Source organism: Pistacia vera, unplaced genomic scaffold (genome assembly GCF_008641045.1).
Source record: "Pistacia vera cultivar Batoury unplaced genomic scaffold, PisVer_v2 Contig1061, whole genome shotgun sequence".
NCBI classification, from domain to species: Eukaryota; Viridiplantae; Streptophyta; class Magnoliopsida; order Sapindales; family Anacardiaceae; genus Pistacia; species Pistacia vera.
The window spans coordinates 139,513-155,693 of NW_022195095.1; the positions used below are offsets into that span (position 1 = coordinate 139,513).

The window sequence follows — 16,181 nt, forward strand, 5'->3', positions numbered from 1 at the left end:
AATTAGCACCTTAATTTAAATGGAAATAAGACAATTTAAAAGAATATTATCAAGAAGGATGTATTAATTTGGTCTCCAAAATGGAGTCACAGTAACGCATGCGCGCATTTATTCTTTCTTATTGTATTCTCCAATTGTGGTTAATTAGTACTATAAAATTACCTTCTTATTAATAACTGATTCAATAATGAATCCCTTTTATTTATTAATATTTAAATTCTTATTTTCTAAATATTCTCTTTCAATCCCCGATTATATTGACCACTTCTCTCTACTCTCAAAAAAACAAAAATATGATAATGAGAAATGAAGAAGAATGAACACAGGGATTTGTCTTGCGGTTGGTGTTGGTGGAAGATCACAAATGAATAACAAGCCCAAAGAGGAACTTATGGATGTTAACGGTTCTGATTATTCTCATCACAACAAAATTTATAGCTGGAGAAAGAAGCACAGGCTCACAAAAGAACAAGCAAGCTTGCTGGAAGACAGCTTCAAATTGCACACCATCCTTAATTCGGTATTATTTCTCATCATATCTCACTATCAATAATCTTAATTGTTTTTATCTTTCTATATATATTATCATTATTATCAATGTCCAAATTAGCACATTAATATATTGCATAAGTAGACCAGATTGTAACATCTTTCTTCATAGTTTGGGGTTCTTATCATTTGGAGGACATTTTAAAATCTAAAAAGAAAAGTGACACAAGTTTTATTCGTGTCAGTAAACAGATATTTTCCAATTTATTAATATTTACTCTTCAAGAATTAAAATAAAAATCTTCTAAATATGTAGACATTTTTGACAAATATATTATCATAGAAGGAATTCAAGGAAAATCATCAACCCATATAGTTTCTACACCAATTTATTAGGCAATTTCATTATATTATATTTAATTATAAATGTCAAGTTTAAAATCACTGTAAATATAATATTTAGTGGAACAAATGTAACTTTTCTTGACTATCTAACCTTACCATCTTGTACAACCCAACTTTTGGAAAAAAAAAAAAAAAAAAAAAAAAAAGAAGAAGAAATGAGGAAAAGCTATTGTTATTGATTGTACAACACAATTTAACTTTTCCCAGGAGTTTGTTCGAAAACCAGTGTGGCATAAATAAGCTCATTCCAAGCATCAGGAATCCCCGGAAGACACCAATGGCTACAGTCTTGACGTCTTGTTGAAACCTTTCTCCCCTCGCTTGCATTCTTGCCATAGATAGAAGGATGACCATCCTTGCGAAAATTGGTCAACCTTGTCACGTTTAATAGAATCACCGGAACTTGCATTTCTCGTATCACCTCCTCCAATATCTTCATTTTCCAAGGATAGGATTCCAGGAAGGCTCCACTCAATATTGGATCAGTTTCTCCCTTGCATGAACCACCAGAGTCCCAATCTCCACCTCTATTTCAAACAATTTTAGTGAATCAGCAACACTTACACCCATAACCAGCACAGCTGTTGAATTAGATTACTACTACCATCTTTCTTATGTCTCTTCATGTAATGGCCTTCCAAAAAATTGAAGGATAAGGTAGAAACAAATTTCACGTAATCAAACCAAAATTAACTAAGCTTTGAAAATTTAAGATTGTAGGGAAATAGAAGATACAATTCCTGTTGGAGGAAAATTAGAAGTACAAGACTACCTGAAATGAGCAGAAGAGTATCCACGATAAAAAACCAACTGATTTGATGGTTCAATGTTACTATCTATCCATTTTGCCCAGGTCTTCAAAGCCCTTCGGTAAGCTTCTCCTGCATCAAACTTTGGATAGAGATAATCACCTTCTTTAAAGTAATTTTTCCTGCATTAAACAAATGCTAATTACTTTTCTAGAAAAGTTCATTTTGAAAGAAAACAAGATGCAACCTTATACCTCTCAGTTGGACAGTTAGCAGTAGTACAATCATATTCCAAGCACTACAAAAATAAACTTTTTAAAGAATATGGACGATAAATGTGTGCTTGAGTGTGCATACAAATATATATATATATATATATATTTTAGCATTTTAAAAAGCTTAAAATTAATGGTAGCGATTTTGAAGTGCTGCAAGATCTATTCTTAAGATTTTCTGATCACAGTTAGTCACCAGCAACAGAGCCAAACTGGTGTTCGAAGTTTAATGACTAGAACCACCATACTGATTGAACTAATTTGGCTCTATGGAACCGAATTAGCTGAGTTTCTAACTATGAGAAAGAAGATTGAAGACGTACCCCCGGGTTGTTTTTCCATGAACCCACCAGTGGCCAGTATTAAACACAAGAATGTCAGCTCCTTTCCATCGTTTAGCTGTCTTGTCAATTTGATCAATTGAAAGAGTTGGATTTGAACTGCCATATTCATTACGGCGGACGCCTTCCTTCACAAGGAAATGTGATCTTACAAATTCCACGGTACAATTATAGTCCTGCCCAGTATTTGACAGAACTTGCAAATTATCAACAAATACTTGTTAATTCAACATACTTCTTCTAAGTCAACCTCAAAACGTTAGGAGTCTTAACGAACTGTTGTGTGTGCTTAGTGATGCTTAAATGTGAATGTTAAAAAAAAAAAAAAAAACATTATTTGTCATGAAATCATGAAATATTCATTTTGTTATTTGCATTTGAGCAAAATCTGGCGAAGGTAAAGTAAAAACTCTGGTCACACCACTTTTGCTTTGTTTAAAAAGTCCAAAGATCTAAGTAACAATCTGCCCACTACAATTCTAATCATAATCACACCCAAATGCAATGCTTTAAAAAAGAGAAGACATTTCATTAAGGAAGTAAATTCAAGACCAAGAGTTTTGATTGAACACAAATTTAAAAAATAAAAATAAATAAGAGCTTATAAGTTTTAAGTTTGAAATACCAGAAATTTGAATACATAGTATCCCCTTCCCTTTGTTATTTTGTAGCCATGAATCTCATACATTCTGCTCTTATCAGCCAGGCCTTCATGGAGGAGGCATAATAGTGACTCAAACTGATTTCGATTCATGGAATCTCCGACAAGCATTAGCCTTTTACCTCTTAGTCTCTCCAAAAAGTCAGTCGCATTAAACCTACCAATGAAAGGTAAATGAAGAAAATAGTGAACTCTTAATAACTCCAAAAAATTTTAAACCAAAAACCAACAAAAAAACCAGTACAAAAAAAGAAAGCATTGAGCATTCAGGAAAATCAACTTGGATAATGTATCTAAAAGTGGAGTGAAACATAAGGCCTTCATGTTAATGAGATGCTGCAAATTCTAGATTGGCATTCCAATAATTCAATAATACACCCCAAAGAAGAATGAAAACAGCCATCATATGCAGAGGCTGAAGTTCACTGACCATCTTGAGAATCTATATACCAAAGAAATGTGCTTCAGCACCAAGATGCCTTAGGTTATCAATAAGGTATACAGCTCTTGGTGATCAATTAATCAGGTTTGAAATCTTGAATTGAGATTTAGTCTAAGCGCTTGTATATACAGTTTTAAGCTGCAGAGAGGAACCGAGAAATTTTAGAAAACTTCTAATAATGAGGCAGAAATTACATCAGTATATTTGCATAAGACATAATAAGGTAAGGAAAAAATCATTTCTTGGCAAAGAAGGAAAAGTAAAGAATGAATGAACATATCATTTTTAGGCAGAGAAAGTTGATAAAAAAAAATCTTAATCTTCAAGATGATAGCGAATTTTAGCCAGACAGTTCTATAGTTAACTATAAATAAAGAGGTGGGCCTCCACCAATTGAAGGCCATGGTGATATGTTTTAACCAATGAAATGATAGGGAATAAGTGTAAAGAAGTGTTAGTCTTACAAAGACAAATACAAAGGAAGCATACAAAGACAATCCCCATCCTTGATCTTCATAATTTCTCTCTCTCTCTCTTTCTCTTTTTCCGTTTTTTTTTTTTGTGTTTTTTTCTTCACTTTGTAGGCTTCTTTGTATAAGTCTTTGTAAGGATAGACTTATTCATAATTGTATGACCAATAGTATGGGATGTGTTTATATTGGCCACTAGAGAGGAAAAGAAAATGATGACACAATATGTCATCAGGTGCACCTGAGTGGATCTTAAATTTCTACCAAAAAGGGCCAAAGAGTGACAAGTCCATTTCCCTTGGCAAGGCCCTGATTCAAGCCCACCAAGCCAAACTCTCTAAAACATCCCAAAAAGCAAACTAATTCAAGAATCCTGCTGCAGATTCACACCGAATCTCATTTTTACAATAAATAATATGCATGATATATGTTACGCCTAATGCCATCTTGATACCAACAAATGAAACATAGTTCATGTGCTCATTTTTCTATTTGTACAGAAAATTCTATTTATATTCATAATCTAGAATTAAATATACATAATTATAATATAAATTCTGTACAGAAATCATCACAAAAACACAATTAAAAATATAATATTCATCACAATTTTGATTTGTATTTGAAATCTACAATGGCTGATCTGATAAAATGAGTTTGCTGCCATAAAATAAGAACAGATACAAGAGCATATCTAAGAAGGATAAATAAGTTACTTATTTTCAAGAGGTTCACTACTTCACTGTACTAATGGAATGTTTAAAAAGAAAGTGAGGAACAAACATAAAAAGTAGATAAAGCATGATGTCAAAAGGTAATTTTATTAAATTTACTAAAAGCAACGTAGATTAAACTTCTGAGATTAAAACTGCATCAGTTTCTTCTAAATATCCAATGTCAAGGTTGAAATGTGAGACGAACCCTCAAGTGAAAAATATTAAAAAAATTAACAAAATTAAAGAGAATAAAAAATAAAATAATATAAAAAGGAATTTTTCTGCTCTCTTGATCGAACACTTCCTTTACAGCAGTTATTATGGTGTGTTTTCAGGTCAGCCACCCTTTCAAGCTCATTGACAACTGCCCCTTATGGTGTGTTTTGAGATCAGATACCCTTTTAAGCTCATTGGAAGAAGAGGAGCCCAGACAAAGGATCAATGCACACTAATTAATTTAATAGAAACATTCACAAGGGGCAGTTGTTAATGAGCTTGAAAAGGTGTCTAACCTTAAAACACACCGTAACAACTGATGTAAAGGAACTGTTCGAAAAAGACAGCGAAAAGATCTTCAGGTTGACCAAGGTCATCAATTGGTACTTATCATATTCGAAGGTAGTGCCGAAAATTATAGCTCTATGGATGATTTTGGAAGGATCTAGTGAAAACACCTAGCAGACCCTCTGGATCAACAATGACGAATAGAAGTCATTCAACATTAAAGGCAACCAGGGCCTTCGGGAATGAGTTCAGGTGCTCTAAGTTTGCAGGTATATACTGTGAGGTGAGAGAGTTTGACCACTGATTCAGTGACGCAGATGCATTTCAAGGAAGAAAATCTATTGTGTTTGGGAAGCATTAGGAATTAGAACAACTTTGGCACCACTTGATGCATTATAATAAATAGGAAGGGATGAAAACAGAGAAGGGGCAGAAGAACTAGAAAGGTAATAAAGAGAAAAAATCATAAAATAGGAAAAAAGTATAATCAAAGGGAAAAAGAACTAGAAGAGAGAGATTGAGATTAGACTTCCATATTATTTTTAAGGAAAAACTTTTGATAAGCTTCCTTGGCTTTGAAAATCATCATAACCAGCTAAGGAAAACATCAAAAACATCCTTATTTCTTTTATATCTATTTTGAAATTATTTTGAAATTATAACTTAAGGCCCTACTACTTATAAAGGCTAAAACTATAACACCCTGAATCCACCATGCCTACCAACACAACTTGAGCCGACGACGTTAGCAAAACTTCCAATTCTAAAACTTTCGAATCTCAAACAATTAAACATACTGAACTTATCTATCCATGACGACAGGACTCATCTTGATTCCCTGCTCGAAATCTAGGACGACCTCGTGAAATGCTGACTACTTTGACTATTCTTTGTCAATTGATGTAGTTGAAGATGAATTTAATATGTATAACTATGTCCATCATGCCCAAAGACAACTTTTCTATAATAAACATCACGTAGGCCAATTTCAATAACTCAAAATCTTAAATGCACAAAACCGCGCAAAAACTTGCAAAGTGCAAGATGAAAGGGTGAAAGCTAAAGCCCAATAAGTGGATATAATTTTTTAAATAAGATATCACTCTAAAACTATAGAACTGAATCATATGCTTTTCGTTTACCTTGAAACACAAGTACTGATCCATAACTGAAAACTTTATATAAATAATTATATAACGTTAAATGCTATATAAACTTGTATTGTGATGGAACCCTCTTCCACAACTGAACCAAGCAACAATTGCACAGCAAGCCAAATAGCAAAAACCAGCAAAACAGTAGAAGACACAGCCAAAACCCAAAAAGATGATAAGTATATTGATATATACTGTTGAGTTGTACAAATTAAATGTTTTAGGAATATGATCTTTAGATTAGGAAATTAGATCATTCCCTTCCCTGGTTTAGATTATTTCATTTCCTTATAGGGACTGCTGAATTTGTATATATTGTTGTATTTTGTTCACAATCAATATGAAGAAAATTCTTCTGATTTCACATGGTATCAGAGCTAAGAAATCAGAAACCCTACAAAAATTTTCTTTTCTTTTTCTGGCGATATTTCCCTGCGAAGTTCAGGCTATCTCCTTCTGGTGTTGAATCACTCTTCTAACCACACCAGCCTGTTCGTCTTCTCCTCGCCGACAAACCTGAAAATTTCATCGCTACTCACTACCGCACGCGCCTCCACGCACCGGTCTTCTTTCCGACAGCTTCTTCTGTGATCACCTTCTCCGACGAACGTGAGGTCTCACCACCGGCACCTGTGCACTCAGACACCACCGGCGAGCACACCCATCACCGTCCAACGATGCATTGTCATCACCGGCGCCAGAAATAGCCCACTACCGCCAGAATATCCTCTTTTTCCGATCTGCCCAGAATTAGTTTTGTTTTTCAGCCCAAATGAGTTCAATCTCTCCCACAAGACAATCATGCTCCCTGAAGGATCCAAAACCAAATCAGGTTCTATTTCTTTTTTGTCTTTTCCTCTTATCACAACTGAAAAATTAATAGGCATCTCCAATTATTCCTCATGGGCTGCCTCTGTTGAATTGTGGTGTATAGGACATGGTCTGGTGGATCACTTGACCACTAAGGCTGAAGATGTCATGGATGATAAGACTACCTAGGTAAAGACAGATGCTTTGGTATGTGGTTTATTATGGCAGTCTATTGACCCTCACCTTCATTCTACTTATAAAATATATCGAACCTGTTTTGAGGTATGGCGACAGGCTAAATTGCTTTATACTAATGATATCCAAAGACTTTATTTTGTTGTGTCCAATTTGGTTAATCTCAAACAGTAAGATATGGGCATGTCTAACTTTCTTGGCAGGATGGCCTCTCTCAAGGCAGAATTTAATTTGTTATTACCCGCTGGCAAGTCTGAAGCAGAAGATCTGGCACAACGAGACAAATTCTTTATGGTTCTTGCTCTTGCCGCTATCACTCTTGCTCTCACTCCAGTACGAGATCAGATTCTGGCAAGTGCTATTATGCCTTCTCTTGATGAAGTTTTTGCTCGATTACTTCGAGTCTCCTCCCCTGGTGTTGTGGTTGGATCTTCCCCAGTTGATTCTTCTGTCCTAGCCTCTCAGTCTTAAACTTTTGTTAAAAGAGAACAGGGGGATTGTAGTGGCAGGGGAGGTCGACCCAAGTGTAGTTATTGTCATAGATGGGAGCATATCCGGGAAAAATGCTACAAATTACATGTGCGTCCTTCTCGGGTTGCCAATGTCGCTTATCCTGATCATCATTCTGAAACTTCTGAAGAACCAAGTCAGCCATCCTTGACTCTTACGAGTGTTGATTATGACGAATATCCCCAGTTCTCGGCAAATAAGCAGTCTTCTTCATCTGCTGCTTCCATCGCTCAGTCGGGAAAATCAGTTGCATGGCTCACTCAGTTGTCTCCTCAAGGGTCTTGGGTTCTTGATTCTGGTGCATCGGATCATATCTCTGGTAACCCCCGTTTGCTTTCTCATCTTATTAATACTACCTCTTTGTCTCCTGTTACCTTAGCCAATGGGACCAAAGCAGTTGTTAAAGTAGTAAGTCATGCACAACCACTTTCCTCCATGACTTTAGATTTTGTCTTGTATATTCCCCATTGCCCTTTTAACCTTCTATCTATCAATAAACTCACCTGCTCTTTTAAATTGTTCTATCACTTTTACTAATGATTCTGTTGTTATACAGGACCGCAGCACGGGATGAATGATTGGCGCAGGACATGAGTCACAGGACCTCTATCATCTCAAGTTACCTTCTGCCTCCATTGCTTGCACTGTCTCCGATTCTCCTCTTCTCATTCATAATCGTTTGGGTCATCCTAGTTTAACACAGCTTCAGAAGATGGTTCCAGGTCTATCTACTTTACGTCTTTAAATTGTGAGTCCTGTCAACTTGGAAAACATTCTCATAGTACGTTTCCAAAGCGTGTCAATAAATTGGCTATGTCCCCTTTTGAGTTAGTTCATTCCGATGTCTGGAGTCCTTGTCGAGTCTCGTCCATTTTAGGGTTTCAGTATTTTGTTACATTTATTGACGATTATTCTCATTGCACTTGGTTATTTTTAATGAAAAGTCGTTCTGAATTATTGTCTATATTTGAATCCTTTTTGTGCTGAAATTAAGACACAAGTTAATGCTGTTATTCTTGTGTTTCGGACTGATAATGCTCGTGAATATTTTTCTGCTCCCTTTACCAAATTCATGTCATCTTAAGGAATTCTCTATCAATCCTCTTGTGTTTATACTCTACCACAAAATGGAGTTGTTGAGTGTAAGAATAGACATTTGATTGAAACTTCCCAAACCCTGCTTTTACACAATCAGGTTCCTTTTCGGTTTTGGGCAGACGCTGTGTTAACTGCCTGTTTCGTGATTAATAGGATGTCGTTTTCTGTCCTACAAAACCAGGTCCCTCATTCTGTTTTGTTCCCTAATCAACAATTATACTCTCTTCCTCCACATATCTTTGGTTGCACATGCTTTGTCCAAATTCGTTTCCCAGGTACCAACAAACTGTCTACCAAATCTACCAAGTGTATTTTCCTAGGATACTCAAGACTTCAAAAGGGTTATAGGTGTTATTCTCCATCCACTCATCAATACTTTCCATCCGCCAATGTCACCTTTTTTGAGTCTTCTCCTTTCTTTTCTACATCAGACAGTGATTCTATCACCACTGTCCTTCCTGTACCATACTTTGAGTCTACTTATAATCATCATGCAGAGTCTGTTACTATTCCTCTAAGTCCTACCCCTATGGGCGAGTCTCCTCCTCTAGGTGATGCTATTGTTCTGAGTACAGCTACTAACACTGTTCTTAATGATGTTCTTGAGGCTCTTGTTCTTGATCCTCCTGTATCAGATTCCTCTCTTGCTGCAGCCCTACATCCTGAAGACCAATTTCCCATTGCAATTCGTAAAGGTATGCAATCCACTCGCAACCCTCATCCGATCTATAATTTTCTTAGTTATCATTGCTTATTTCCATCATATTATGCTTTTGTGTCAACCATTTCTTCCGTCTCTGTTACTTCGAATGTTCGTGAGACACTGGCTGATCCCGGCTGGCATCAAGCTATGGTTGAAGAGATGACTGTTTTACATCATAATAATACTTGGGAATTAGTTCATTTGGTTCCCGGCCAATCACCTGTTGGTTGTCGTTGGATTTATACTGTCAAGGTTGGCCCAAATGGTCAAGTTAATCAACTGAAGGCACGGTTGGTTGCAAAAGGGTATACTCAGACTAAGATGTCTTCTATCCGCTTGTTTTTATCTATGGCTGCTCTCCGCCACTGGCCTCTGTACCAATTAGACATTAAGAATGTCTTTCTTCATGGTGAGCTTCAAGAAGAAATCTATATGGAGCAACCACCTGGCTTTGTTGCTCAGGGGGAGTCTGCCTTGGTATGTAAACTTCGTCGCTCTTTGTATGGTTTAAAACAGTCCCCTCATGCCTTGTTTGGACGATTCAGTAATGTCATTCAAGAGTTTGGGATGATTTGGTGTGAGTCTGATCACTCTGTTTTCTATAAACATAACTCATCAGGGCAATGCATATATCTGGTTGTCTATGTCAATGATATTGTTATTACGGGAAGTGATCAGGATGGCATTAAATAGTTGAAGACACACTTGTTCCACCACTTTTAGACCAAATATTTGGGATTACTTAGATACTTCCTTGGTATCGAAATGGCTCAATTTAGCTCAGGTATTGTTATTTCTCAGAGGAAATATGCACTGGATATTTTGGAAGAAACAGGATATCAAACTGTAGACTGATGAACTCTCCTATGGATCCTAATTCAAAGCTCTCACCTGTACAGGGGGAGCCTCTTGCAGATGTTGGGAAATATCGAAGACTGATTAGTAAACTTAACTATCTCACCATTACACGACCTGATTTTCTTCTCCGTCAGTGTTGTTAGTCAGTTTCTACAGTCTCCTTGTGACGGTCATTCGGATGAAGTTATTCGGATTTTAAGATATATCAAGGGTACACCAAGCAAGGTCTGTTATATGAAAACGGGGCCATACACAAATTGTCGGATATTCTGATGCTGATTGGGCAAGTTCTCCATCTGATAGACGTTCCACTTCAGGTCTTTGCATTCTTGTGGGAGGAAACCTTGTATCTTGGAAAAGTAAGAAGCAAGATGTCGTTGCCAGATCGAGTGCAGAGGCAGAATACCGTGCAATGGCTCTAGCAACTTCTGAACTTATTTGGTTGAAGCAACTAATCCAAGAATTGAAGTTTACAGTAGTAAAGATAAAGTTACTTTGTGATAATCAAGCTGCTCTCCATATTACCTCCAACTTGGTGTTTCACAAGAGGACTAAGCATATAGAAATTGACTACCATTTTATCAGAGAGAAAATCTTATCTGGTTGTATTACCACTAGTCATGTCAGCTCAAATGATCAACTAGCAGATATCCTCACTAAATCACTTAGGGGTCCTCGTATTGACTTTATTTGTAACAAGCTTGGTGCATATGATTCATATGCCCTAGCTTGAGGGGGAGTGTTGAGTTATACAAATCAAATGTTTTAAGAATAGGATCTTTAGAATAGGAAATTAGATCATTCCCTTTCCTAGTTTAGATTATTTCATTTCCTTATATGGACTGTTGATTGTGTATATGTTGTTGTATTTTGTTCACAATCAATATGAAGAAAATTCTTCTGATTTCACATATACGAGAATTGTATCCGACAAGAACAACCAAAAATGAAAATTAACACAACCACAAGAATAGTAAAAGGATAACAAAAATGGATATAGACATGCTGGACTCTGAGGGCCAGCTCCTCCCTAATTGCTAACTTCAAGGGTTAGCTCCTCCCAAACTTCCCTATATTCTTCTCTACCCTAATCTGCTCTCTCCCTCTCTTTTTATCCTCCAGCTCTCTCTCTTTCTCCCTAACTGAATTCCTTTGTTGTCCCAACCCCAAATCGCCACCTGTCCTAGCCTAAACCCATGGAAGTTTCCTACCAACATCCCCTCAATCCACTACTTGTTATCTTATTTCACTTTTCCTACACCCTCAATCCACTACTTGGGGAGGGTAATGATGGGACCTGGATAATGAGGGTGTAGGAAAAATGAAATAAGATAACAAGTAGTGGATTGAGGAGATGTTTGCAGGAAACTTCCATGGGTTTAGGCTAAGACAGGTGGCGATTGGGGGTTGGGACAGCAAAGTAATTCAGTTAGGAAGAAAGAGAGAGAATTGGAGGATAAAAAAAGAGGGAAAGAGCAGATTAGGGTAGAGAAGAATATAGGGAAGTTTGGGAGGAGCTAACCCTTGAAGTCAGCAATTAGGGAGGAGCTGGCCCTCGAACTCCAACATGTCTATGTCCATTTTTGTTATCCTTCTACTGTTCTTGTGGTTGTGTTAATTTTCATCTTTGATTGTTCTTGTCTGATACAATTCTCGTACATATCATTATACTTATCATCTTTCTGGGTTTCGGCTGTGCCTTCTACTGTTTTACTGGTTTTTGCTATTTGATTTGCTCTGGAATTGTTGCTTGGTTCAATTGTGGAAGAGGGTTCCATCATATTGCTTTTTCGAAGTATAACCTTATTCATAAAACAGTAAAATGCTATATTTTTTGTAAAGTTTTAGACTACTAGTCTGGCTCATTCACTGAAGTACTAGTTCACACAAATCATAAATCTACTAAACTAAATATCTTTTTTCTGAAATACTAACTAGTATAATCTATCATTGTTTAACTTTCATAATAAAGCTAATCTATATACGGAAGACCACACTAAACTAGGACCCAAGGGATATATTGGTTAAACCTGGCTGACTATCTCACGTAGGCAAAGTGGGGATAGGCTAGTCATACCTAACAAAATCTTTGTTGTAAAGTAGAGCAATAGTTATAGCTAGTCATAGCTAACAAAAAAAACTCATCACTCAAGCAGAGCAATCAATATTGATCATACCAGGCGAAAAACTCAATTCAAGCAGAGCAATAAATATAGCTCGTCATATTTGACAGAAAATTGATCATTGAAGCATAGCCAAACTGAATCTGTATACTGAACACTGGGAAAGGGTACTTCGTATGGTGGTTTGGAATCCACTAGTAGTGTGTTAACAAAAAGTATAGTTTTTCTTTAAAGTAAGTACATATAATTTTTTCTTAAAACGAAAATATATTTCTAATATATTATTATATTCTATAAAATGTCTCTCTACATGTCAAATAACTCGAGCATTAAATAAAGGCATTTCCTTTTCTTAGCTATGTAACTTCTCAAAAGTATTAAAGACCAGCATGCAACTTTCATGTAATAAAATATTCCAAAGTACCATGATATAAAAACTTTGAAAGCTAGAACCCATTGGGTAATTTACAGGTGGTATACAAAATAGTCAAATCATTTTAGAGAACTCATTCATCAAGCTTGCAAAAGTTCCAAATCATATCAACAGAAGCCAATGCCGCTCAACATGTCACTCTACACAAATTCTTAATCCATTATTCCAACCAAAATCCAATTAATTAAAACTTATTTATAATCATTCGTAGCATGAGCACACAAGTCTTAATAATAATTGACAAAGTTTTGAAAACATGTATTAGCTACACATCACCCAATTTAAGCATAATGAATTAAATATTATGCTATTCCAGGAAAAGAAAAAAGAAAAAAAAGAAAAAAAAAAATGATTCATATAATATCATTAACCTTAGCCAACATTAAAATAACTCAAAACTTAGGTCTTTTGAGAATAATTAAAATTTCAACCAATATAATAATTGACCAAGCACAAACTGTAATTTAATTTAGGAATTTCTATAACCATAATTTGATTAAACACAATTAATTATAACACGTTTATTATAAAAGCATTTTTAAAGTTTCCCCTCACCTTTGTTTTTTTCTTTTTTTTTTTCCTCTTCTTTGCATATATGATAAGAGATGGCATTAGTTGTTGAATTGAAAGATACAAGATTTGTAGAGGAACAAAGCTTTGATTTCTTTTATTACAAGAAATATATGTAGTGATGGAACATTAACTACTTTCCTCAGAAAGAGATTTCTCAAGTAGAGATAAAGGAGGTGTTTACTCCTCTAATTAAATGATATGGGCATATGGTGAAGAACGGAGTAACTAGGCCAATAGACACTAGCAATAAATTATGGTTCCATCGTCATTTGTGACCCAAGACTAACTCCAAAGCATCTTCAATCTAGATGTCTTGCAAAGATTTGTATAAATAGCTTCTTGCTTTCATCAATCATGAGTTCACAAATTGCTTCTCCTTCCAACATGAGATTGTGATTTAATTGCTTGCTCTTCAACTACCCACTAGTTAACTGATTCCTATCTCCAATTATATTTTGCACATCAGATGCTTCAAATAAGGTTAATTTTACCTAACTAGAATAACACTACAACAATTGAATAATCCACCAGCAAGAAACTTGCGACCAATATGTGCAATCTTCAACTCAACTTAGGTAGGTCTTCCATTCCCTAATGACAAGTAGTCAGCTCTCTATTGTATAATTATTGCAACACATGATGTTTTTAGGCCATAAAATGCCTTCTCGTCTGCCCTCCAAAACAAACTTCACCAAGTTTATTGATTTTCAATTGTCAACCAAACAAGAGAATATGAATCATGACCTTGACTCACTAATTTATCTAAGAAACAAGAAGTCAACTAATATAGAACTTGAATGCAATATGCAACTTAAATCCGCAAGTGCTTACTTGTACTTGCCAAAAATATGTGTTAAACCATAAGCCACACACTCATCTTCCCGAACTTCTTTTCATCTATAGTCCTAAAGAAACTACTAAGTAAATAGGAAATCAATTCCCCCCAGAAAAACTTTCAGGTCAAAAAATCTGTCCCAAACTAGGACAATACAACCCTATTTATACGCTCTCAAAGGAAGTAACCTCATCATCATGAATCATAAACGTCAAGCTAGTAACTTATAAATTTGAGTAACTCTATTATTATGAATTCTTGCGATAGTTTTTGTTTGTCCATGAATTTACATTCCCTCTTTCATTAAAATATAGACACAAAATTTTGTGATATCTGTTTATTGTACATTTATTGCAATTATACTTTGATGGGTTAGCATGACAATAAACTATAAAAAACTGTAAAAAGACCCTCATGATTTATAGTCTAATCAAGCTCCAAATTGGATCACATATGTAGAAAGATTGAAGAAGATGATACCTATGAAGAACACAAGCATGAGGCTTCCATCGCCATTTGAAATATGAGGAATCTTGGCGTCCATTGCTTTGGCAATCGAATGCTTCGTCTACATAAGGGCACGAACCCGGTCTATAAATTGGATACTCTTCGTCTCTCACCCAACTCCCCATATATAAATTACACATTTTAAGTTTCTCAAACTCACTTGCCGAACCACTCTCATTTTTAGCATCAGTCCTATATATGGATTCTTCTGTAGGTGGGTTAACATTCTCAAAGGACTCATTTTCCGGTTTCTCCGAAATCTGAGTTGTAATTACAGAAATGGTCGCATATGTCGGTGGGTTGAGTGGGACTGACTCAGACTCAGAGTAAGACTCAGGCGACTTAACAAGGTTTGTGAGAGAGAACAAGTCCCTGTAAAAAGAGAGAGAAGGTTCTAGAGTGCGTTTCGAAAAGAGAAAAATGCTTAAGAGGAACAAGACAAGGATCATGGATGTAATTGTGTAAAGGTTCTTGTTGCCCATCTAGGATTTATGTTTGAGAGACACGCCGATGCCGTCTCATTAGAGAAACAAAAAAACATCCTACCCACATAATTCGGGTTTTAACATCTTAGTGCAGCGTTTATTCTATTTACACCCTTCTGAGATTGCTTAGTACCAATTCATCCACTTTGTTTTAAAAACATTAAAAACACCCCTATTGTTGGTGATATACAAATAAGGGTTTCATCTTATTTTAAACCCAAATGTCTGTTTTACCCCTTCTCATCGCTTGCCAAGTTAAAAACAATTTCTTAAACCATCTACTTAATCATCCAAATCTACAAATTCAACCTTGAACTTACAAATTTACTTTTCAAGGTTACACATTTATATAATATATCTAAACAAACTTTGATAAAAAAAATGTTCAAATTAAAAAATGAATTTTATTAAATAAATGAATTTAATAAAATATGTAAAGATAAATGTTTATTTGAAAGAAAATTTTTGAAGTTAGATATTTTGAAATTTATATTATGAGATAAACAAAGTTTGGAAAACTATAATCAACCTTGAAATAATTATAATTAAGATAAATAAAAATAACGATGTTTTGGTATAAGTATTTTTTTTTCCCAAGATGATTAATATAAATACAAATGAATAATAAATAATGTGGAAACCATTCCAGTGTTTTAATGATCTATAAAAATAGTGAGAAATAAAAAATAATAATAAGTTTGTACGTTGTAGAATTGAATAGAACATTTACATATTACTAATGGTATGGGTGTTTTTAATACTTTGAACTAAGGGGATGAGTTTAATACTAAGAAATCTCATAAGGGTGTTAAAAAAATTTACTCTTTTAGTCAACTAAAACTCAA

The 16,181-nt window shown here is 35.2% G+C and overlaps 1 protein-coding gene across 1 annotated transcript; it reads right to left on the minus strand.

The window, feature by feature from the left end:
- Positions 1 to 930: 930 nt before the first annotated feature.
- LOC116130905 (protein trichome birefringence-like 5) lies at positions 931 to 15,367 on the minus strand. Its single transcript, XM_031416596.1, has 5 exons — positions 14,825 to 15,367; positions 2,885 to 3,077; positions 2,242 to 2,435; positions 1,667 to 1,825; positions 931 to 1,421 (listed from the first exon to the last, which is right to left on the minus strand). Exons 1-5 carry the CDS (start codon positions 15,331 to 15,333, stop codon positions 1,088 to 1,090), a joined length of 1,389 nt encoding a protein of 462 aa, XP_031272456.1. The 5' UTR covers positions 15,334 to 15,367; the 3' UTR covers positions 931 to 1,087.
- Between the last annotated feature and the right edge of the window lie 814 nt (positions 15,368 to 16,181).